We start from the raw sequence: 8808 nt of genomic DNA, 5'->3' as shown, positions 1-8808 counted from the left end.
TGTTGTGTGAACGCACATTTTAACTGATTAGCAGACAAATAATTCTACAAGCAGCTCAATAAGGATCAGATTTTCACTCATATTGATGTTTTTCAGCACATTAAAATGAAACTGGAATATAGATATACTGTAATACAGCATCAGAAAATGACTTTATGTGCAGCGAGTTATTCAGAGAGAAGAGCAGAAATAAAAGCCTGTGTCTAATAAAAACCGTGCTGCAGTACTTTATGCACTTTAAAAAACTAGTATAAATTATAAATAGATGAATGACTCCAGGTATCAGCCTCTTTTTAACCTCTCTGTGCATTGCTCGCCAAATCAAATTCTGGAAGTGGTCATTCAACTAGATCTGTTACAAAAGGACAACTGATATTACCAACTTTTAAAAACTGTTACGGCCAGAGGTCTTTCTTCTGTGTTTATACTAAAGCATGGAATGACATTCCTCAAAACATAAAGTTCATTTCAAAACTACAGCCCTTTAAGAAGAATCTTGTCTGCCATCTTTGTAAAATGTGCTTTGGCAGTTAGCTTATCAATATCTATCAATCGACATGCTACAATCACACAAAGTTTCAGCAAGATATTTCTTAAAACAGCTGAATTAGAGCCATTTTGAAATTAGCTGTGGCAGCCATCTTGAATTTTTAAATCAGGAGTAGTTTCCTTTATATGTACAGTATGTGTGCCCCCGCCTAAAAAACACAGTGGCCACCCCTTGCAAAAAAAGGTTTAGCTCCACCCGTCTCAGTCACCTCCATCTCTCTACAACTTAAAGAATCCTCACAGTCCTGCCATCACTTGTAACCAAAACTCCCAAACTTGAACTCCTCTGCTTAAGACAAAGACCTGGAGGGAGCTTTGCATCTTTACCCTGTTAAGAACCCAGATCTGCTCACAGGAGACCTGCGAACCGAACCACATCACCCATAAAACACAGAGCCGAAACCCTGAAGTACCCCCTGTCCTTTATGACTGCATCTTGAGATCCTGTCCTTGGAACATCACAAACAGGATCAAAGACTTGGTGGAGTCCAGCTGGTGGGACTGAGCTCGACTTTGAGCTAAGTGGGCTCGGCTCTTGCAGCTCTGCAAGTAGGAAGATCTGCTTCATTGTTCTGGATAAGACACGTTGAATCTCAGGTTTGACAGTTGAGGTCTTAATCTCAAGTTTTCATACCAAAATATATAATAACACAATTGCACAACAAGTGGTTACTTGACTGAGCAGTAATGGTGCCAACATCTGATTAGCTTTAAGCTCCTCGGCAGCAGTTTGCTCCCAGTCTTTTCCCAGGGCCCAACAACAGCAGCAGCTATTGATTGATGAGACTTCAGATTGATGACAGCTCCCTGGTGAGAAACTGGCTTCTGTCTCACATACCGACGGATCAAACTCTCCATACAGAAAGTTAAACCTAGCCAACAGCTTGTGTCATCGTCAGTTTATACATTAGTGGCTATTTATTCTAAGTTTGGAGAATCTAAAAGAGCACACGGCTGGAGATTTACTCCCGCTCCAAACTCAGATTTCTGTAACTTCACATCAATCTGGTTCCGCTCGCGCTCAATCCAAATCTTTGTCAACACAGTCGGGATGTACTCGGTACTTGTGTCTCTTTACCAATCTGATTCTTCGTAGAAAGGATCACGAGTTTCTTGTGATCAGATGAGACCGATCCTTTTGGCTTCAACCCAATCCGACCAAAACCTGTACCGGTTCCCTCCTTCCGGCTCATTTAAGGCCCTCCCCGTTCGTTTGGACCTTCATAAAAGTGACCTCCTGACTTTCCTCGGCGCACATTCATTCACAAGACCTCTGCCCCTGATGCCAAACAGCGGCGCAGGAACCAAGAGAACCATGCCGGTTCTTAAGAAAGCAGGTAAGAAAGTGGAACCTCACTTGTTCTATTTCTGGGTTTTCTCAAATATGTCTGCAAGAATGTACAATTTTATTAATTTAAATGATGTTTTCCACTTTCAATTACCTCTTGTTGTCTCTAGACTTCTTGTTGATATTTTCTCATTAATGTTTTAGGGTGCTTACTTAATGTCAACTGTCAGATTTTAATCAACCTCTTAAAATTAGAACAGATCACAAAAATGAAGTTGCAGTTTTTCTAATCCAAACCATCAGAGCTTCATTTGGTGATTTATTACTCGTCGCAGTGTTTTATCACCAGTTTATTACATGGTTTCAGAGCTGCTTATTTGATGTTGTCGAGTGTCCTTGACATTCTTCAGCTCGCAGCCAAACGTCCATCCTCACTTTGGGTCTTGCCAGTGTTCCCCGCTCCATTAATCATGTCAGCAAAGTGAATGAAACCCCCKCTCCTGTTGGCCATGGTCTCAGTGTCATGTTTTTATCTGTCTCTAGATGCTTTGAACCAGTTCGAAAACCGGTTCTGGTTTTAGTTTTCTCATTTAGAACAATTTGATAATCCTAAGAGAATGTTTGTACATGGAACTTGTTCCAAATAACTCAAGTATTTTGGCTCAAAGCATCAAAATAAACAAAATCAGCTGATTAATGATGTGTAGAAACACTTTGAACTTGATTGGATCAATTAATTTSGACACTTATAGGACATCTTTTTCTGCTCACATCAAATTTTTGGGATTCAGTTTTTTCCAAGAATCCTTGACCCATCCCTGCAGTTGTACTCCGGGCCGGGRTTCCAGCCAGGACCTGACACTTGACAGAAACTGCAAGGCTGAGCTTCTCCCTCCTTCTCCTAATCTCACTATCTGATCTTGCTGTCTCAGTGAGATGTTTCGAACCTGATCCAGACAGATAATGTCTCTATCTCTCCCTCCTGCTGAGATGGGAATCTGGGAAAGGAAAAACGTTCTGCCTCGCAGCCGTCCAACACAAACATTTCTCATGAATCATCTGAAGATCCACTGCTGACCTTTCAGCTTCAGCTGCTGATTCCTTCAAACATGCTGCTGTTTGCGTGGATCCCAGCCAAAATGCATGACAGAAAAGTCTCTTCTTCCCGGAAATAGCTTTGTCTATTCTAAACGTGATCAATCATTCTAAATTTGTTTTTTTATGGACTTGATGCCCCTAAATATTTTTATACCCTGCATCTCTCGTAGCCTCCATACAGGGATGTCAAGACATCAATCATTTAAAGTATCTGTTTATCCCAGCGGAGCTTTCCCACTGATCCCCTGCCGGAGCACGGACAAGCATCCGCAGGGGGTCTAACACGGACACAGATCTGGCATATTTTCAACCATCCGACTCGCCACTTTCCTGATGTCTCACTGAGTCGCTCCCTCCTTTCCCCTGAGACAAYCACCCAAGACGGCTCACAGATTTTAGGATTCGTCTTGATTTCTCTGAAAAGCAACCCAGCATACCCCTGGAGGCTTTTCACCTGTTTATGAAGGCGAGCAGAGAGGAAGAGGAGCTGAGACGGATTTGTCCGTTTTCCAGCGACAACTTCGTGGCCTTCGTTTCATCCCTCACATCTGTCCTCGCCTGTGTTGTTTACAACTGAGGACATAAGATCACACGTCGGACTTCTTTCTTTTGAACTCAGCCCAAAGTGACGTTAAAGGTGAGTTCACCATCTTAAACACAACCGTCGGTGAAAAGTAGCTCAACATTTTGGACATGTCACCACCTCGAAAACCAAAGACTTGAAATCCTTGACGTCTTTATGGTTGTATCAGTTTACCACATGGTTGCACTTCTGTCCATTGCAGCACCTTGAATGTTGCTGTCTGGGATCATTGGGCCTCATGCAAGAACATTTTCGTATTCTTATCCTAAATTTCTCTTACTTTTGTTCATATGAAGTGTTCGTACGAACATGTCACGTCAGATTCAACAAACTCTTCTATCTTCAGGAAAAGTGTGTAAATGAGCTGCGTAAATTCCACCTGTTCYTATCCAGCTGCTCGTGCACGRGAGAGGAGATTAGCATAATTACCACCCCAAAAACACCATATAAGGCTATGTTTCCTGCCTCAGAAATCAGGAAGTGTCCATTCATGAAAATGACAGCGAAAACTAAAAAGAACTTTACGAGTTCAGAGATTGAAGTCCGTCTGTCAGAGATCCAGAAAATAAAATCTGTCGTTTTAGCAGGTCAGCTGTGTTTGGTTTTCTCCAGACACAGTGAATTATGGGTAAACATCTCAACTTTGGGCTCAGCTGTCCAAAAGGACATGTCTACTAAAGTTAGATGGAACTTCACAAACCAACACAAACCAAAGCTTGTAACTTTTAGCTACCAGCAGCAGATGAGCATCTCTGGCAGCAGCTTAGACAAGTGAAACGATGACAGAGAAAGATGAAAAGGTTTAAAATAACCACGCAGAGTGTTGGATGTTTCACTTGTCATATAATCCACATCTCTGAGCAGAAGCTGTAATTCTATATGCACCATCTTCAACCAGTGGCATTAAAATCAATTACATTTTATTTATTTCGTAGGAAGAAAAGGAAGCAGCACTCCAGAAGGTAAACCACTTAAAGATCTGTGTGTGTTGCTTTTACCAGAGTAACTGATGTCCTTTCATGTCACTTCAGAAAAGCTGCCACCGTACGAGCCAAACATCGAAGAGCCAACAACAAGAGCCGACTTCATGAAATGTAAGTCTTTGAAATACCTCTTGGAGCATTGGAAAATTAGCCTGCTTTGATAGAGATGTATGTCCTGATGTGGAGTAAATAAATTTGGCAACYTAATAAATCAGGGGCGGAGCCAGAAGGGTGGCCAGGGTGGCACCTGATTGGCCACCCCCAGGTGCCACCCCTAAGTTATTGACAAGTGGACGGGTATCCTGTATTTGCATTTAGATTTTGTTAAAGATTGTTCTTTGATACTACTGTCTTATAATTGTCAGCTGCGTTAGATTTAAAAATGGCTGAATTATAGCCCTTTGCAAAATTAGCATTAGTGGTTAGCCTAATTTGGGATTAGCATCGGCAATGAGCATGTGATTATTCTTTGCTAATCCACAACWAATTTAATCTCAGTTGAATTATAAGCCTTTTAAAGTTAGCTGTGYTGGCCATCTTGAATTTTTGATTATCATTTATAATTGGTTAAATATTGTTTCTGACTACTTCCACACTAATCTTCAGATTTTTATGTCTAAAAATGGCTGAAAAATAAGTTGTGACTAGCATTCAGTGTGTTGTTTGGATCATTCTTAGCTAATTCTTAGCTCAAAATCTAAATGATCCTTTCAAATCAGAAGGTTTTAATCACTAATGAATTCCWTGAATGTCCCGTTTCTCTGTCTCCTCACCCTCAGTCTTCTGTTTCCCCCKTCAGACTGGTTCCCTCTGTCTTTGGATGATAAAACTGCACAGAAGCTGCTGTGGATTTCTGAGAGCGGCTCCAAGGTGGTCCGTACGTCCGATGCAGTCTGCCCGTATCCCACCAGGCCCGAAAGATACGAACACTCACCACAGGTAGGCCTGGGGTTCAGGAAACACAACTACAGTGATCAGAGTCCAGCAGAACCTTTAWTGAACCGATTAGGTCCAACTGTAGAAAAACAAAGGTCAAAGTTCTGCTTTAGACTCAGGTTTCTGTTTGGATGTATAAAAAAGCTAATCAACTGTGTCTTTAGACAAAAACTCATCAATGATGATGTTTTAATGGAGCTTAAATCCTTACAAAGTTGTTGTCATCCTTTTTGACAAATGAACGGTGATTACTGAGTTTTTTAGCTGCAGAAACTGCTTTAGGTTCATCCTTTATGTGAAAACTCTCCGTTTAAGTTTGCACCGAAATCTTACAGAAACCTGAGTTCAAACTGATGAATTTCACATTTGTTGCTGTTTTATTCTTCCAGGTGCTTTGTAAAGAAGGGCTGCTGGGCTGTCGGGGGTACTGGGAGGTGGCCTACGACGGCTGGGTGGTGATCGGGGTGGTGTCCGAGAACGCGCCCCGGAAAGGCCAGGAGGTGCCCTGCGGCATCGGGGAGAACAGCACCTCCTGGGGCGTCGGCAGGTCCGGCTCCTGCTTCCAAGTCTGGCACAACGGGGAGAACACAGACGTGCAGATGCCCTCGTCCTCCGCCATGGGGGTCTACGTCGACCAGCCGGCCGGCATCATCAAGTTCCTCTCGGTGGAGGGAGAGGCTGAAGAGGAGGAGGTTCGACTCATCTACAAGTTCAAGGCCAAAATGAAGGAAAAGGTTTTTCCTGGGTTCTGGATTGGCACAAATTCATTCTGTCTTCTTCGCAAAAAACGGGCAGAGATTCAGGAAAATTAGCATGAGTGGTTGACGGAGAGCTGAAAAGATTGTGATGCTTGGGGAACAAGTGGAAGAGCCCCCAAAAGGTTTTATTCAAGATGYCCGCCACAGCTACATCTTCATATGTGTTGAATWTGACTCTCAGCTACTACCACATAAACATTACTTCATTAATTGTAATTTTAAGTACCTTATAGAGTCCAGGCTACTAAAACACTAAATTTTATCTCCACATCTGTAAAATGGACAGAGTTGGAGCCATTTTTGTGGTCACTAAGCTGTGGAAGCCATCTTGAATTGGATTACCTCTAAAAGATAATCTGTTGTAAACATTCATCCAGTTATTACTTTCTGAGCATTTCATTGTAATCTGTCCACTATTCGATGAGATATCCTGCTAATAGTACAGACAAACAAAGGCTCAATATTTGCCTCTGCCGGTGTGAGACAATGTGTTTCTGTGAGTTTATCATTCTTGAAAAAAAAAGGTAAAACTGGGAGTTTTTATTACCTTATTTAACAAGCCTGTATCTTTTTTATGTGCTGAATGTAGTCAATAAATTCTACTTCTGTATAAAACTGTCCGTTCTCTTCATAAAGTTGAATACATTTCACTAGAGGAGGCGTGGCCTATGCTGCCCACAGTTAGCATCGGACAACAAGGAGGCAAAAATGGCTACCAGACGGGGCATCAGCTCACAGATGTCATACTAACTAATAGATTAACAACTAGGCCTGTCACAATAAACAAATCAATTAATCGTATGATAAATTAAATTGAGGAAGATAAATTAAAATTTCCATTTGCCTGCTTTTTTGTTTTCTTTGTGTCTCCTTATTTTCTACGTCTTAGCATATTGTTTTTTCCTTTTACACTATGTAAATTTTTATGTAAACTTCCGATCATTATATTAGTTTAAACTGGTCTCCCAACAATATTATCGTTTATCGCGATAATTTCTGAGACAATTTATGGTCCAGTAAAATTTGTTATTGTGACAGGCCTGTTAACAGCAACTGGATCTGCCACAAATTATCTGTAATATTTTTACAATAAATTATAGTATTGTAATTTCATTCAACGATCATGTATAAAAGTTATACATACGAGAAAATTATATAATTTATAAGTAACAATGATCTAAACCAGACCTGAAGTCCGTAAGTTTTTAGCTAGTTGAAAAATTATGACTTCAACAAGTAATAAATTAGCTAACCATCTTCTCAGCAGGTCAGGTTGGTCTAATAAAACCTAAAAATAGTTAAATATATTTTACACTGTGTAAATATGACATAAATCAAACGACAAATCAGCTTGTAATATTTAAGTTTGTGTTAAACTGTAGCATGATTCAGAAGAGAGCTACGCTACACATGCTAACATATGCTAACCAGTTCAATAATTAGCAGTGATTAAATCAGATTTATGAATTTGTTTTAATTTTAAACTGTTAAATTATTAGCTTCAGTTCTGGTCAGATCACATCCACATTGAGGTAAATAAAATCAAATCTGCTTACTGTGAAAGAAGACAGGTTTCTCTTCTGGTACATCTGTAACAGCTTTCTTGCATTATTTGGAACATTAGATAAGATTAAACACCCTTTAAAATATTGATAAGAAATTTGTTAATATTATTATTATAGTTATAATTTCTACAGTCAGTCCTTTTTTCGCTATGTTGCCAACAATAATGGTAAATCCAGACTCTTGCTCGTTATGCTTAGCCTCTATTAGCTTCTACTGTAGGTCATCCGGTCACGTGGCCTCCTGCGCCCCCTACAGGCCAGGAGCTGCACTGCACCTTCAGCAGTCAGATCACACAACACGAGACATTTTTCTTGGTGTTGCTCCTTTATTTGAAACATAAAAGTATTTAACGGAACATTTATTTGTTTTTGAAATGTCAGAGATGGACGTGTTGACTTTCTTCTCTCTCTCTCTCTCTCTCTCGCTCTCACACACACACACACACAGTCACGTTCTCTTTCATTTAGGTTTTTTAACGCCAAAGCAAATGGGGGAATAAAATACCATCACCTATAAAGCAGAATTGGTTTACAATCAATCAATCATTCATTCAGTCAGTCAGTCATTCACTGGAGAAATTAAAAAATAGGCATGTAATGAAAAGGTGCTGGTGTCCTCTGCTCACATTTACAAAAGTTTCACGTTAAAAACGTCATTCTTATGGTTTCTGCTCGTTAGAAAAAGAAATGAACAACAACGAACCCTCAGGTCATCTTCCATGACAGGAACTAATGATACAAACTGACAACAGAATTGTTTTTTGTTGTTGTTTTCAATCAGGTAAAGAAAATGGTTGGAAGTGCCTTTTCTCCAAACATAAAAAGCCCTTCAGCTCTTTTTTCTTTAAGTACGAAGCTGAACACAAATGGTGACGCTCGATGCTTCATCTCCCCAAATACTGTTCTTGTTTCTTAAATCAGCCTCAAAAAATCTAAATTACAATTTTTAACAATTCTTCTCTATTGCTCATGAAAATAATCTGGTTGATTTGGCTTGATTGACGAGATTTTTCTTTTTGTTTGATGAATAAAGATATATATATATATA

At 40.1% G+C, this 8808-nt stretch overlaps 1 protein-coding gene across 1 annotated transcript; it reads left to right on the top strand.

Annotated features, from left to right (window-relative positions):
* Positions 1 to 957: 957 nt before the first annotated feature.
* On the top strand, positions 958 to 6810 carry zgc:195001 (tripartite motif-containing protein 16). Its single transcript, XM_014018789.1, has 5 exons — positions 958 to 1886; positions 4454 to 4480; positions 4550 to 4612; positions 5301 to 5440; positions 5827 to 6810. The coding sequence occupies exons 1-5, from the start codon at positions 1673 to 1675 to the stop codon at positions 6247 to 6249; spliced, it is 867 nt and encodes a 288-aa protein (XP_013874243.1). The 5' UTR covers positions 958 to 1672; the 3' UTR covers positions 6250 to 6810.
* Positions 6811 to 8808: the final 1998 nt, after the last annotated feature.

This window comes from Austrofundulus limnaeus, unplaced genomic scaffold, assembly GCF_001266775.1.
Source record: "Austrofundulus limnaeus strain Quisiro unplaced genomic scaffold, Austrofundulus_limnaeus-1.0 Scaffold201, whole genome shotgun sequence".
Lineage (NCBI taxonomy): Eukaryota > Metazoa > Chordata > Actinopteri > Cyprinodontiformes > Rivulidae > Austrofundulus > Austrofundulus limnaeus.
The sequence above is the reverse complement of the archived record's forward strand: the minus strand, read 5'-3'. Positions and strand labels throughout refer to the sequence as shown.

Coding starts and splice junctions, on each gene's coding strand:
- zgc:195001 (XM_014018789.1), top strand. CDS start 1,673: ATGAGACCGATCCTTTTGGCTTCAACCCAATCCGACCAAAACCTGTAC. Junction 1,887..4,453: donor GCCGGTTCTTAAGAAAGCAG/GTAAGAAAGTGG, acceptor TTTATTTCGTAG/GAAGAAAAGGAAGCAGCACT. Junction 5,441..5,826: donor GATACGAACACTCACCACAG/GTAGGCCTGGGG, acceptor TTATTCTTCCAG/GTGCTTTGTAAAGAAGGGCT.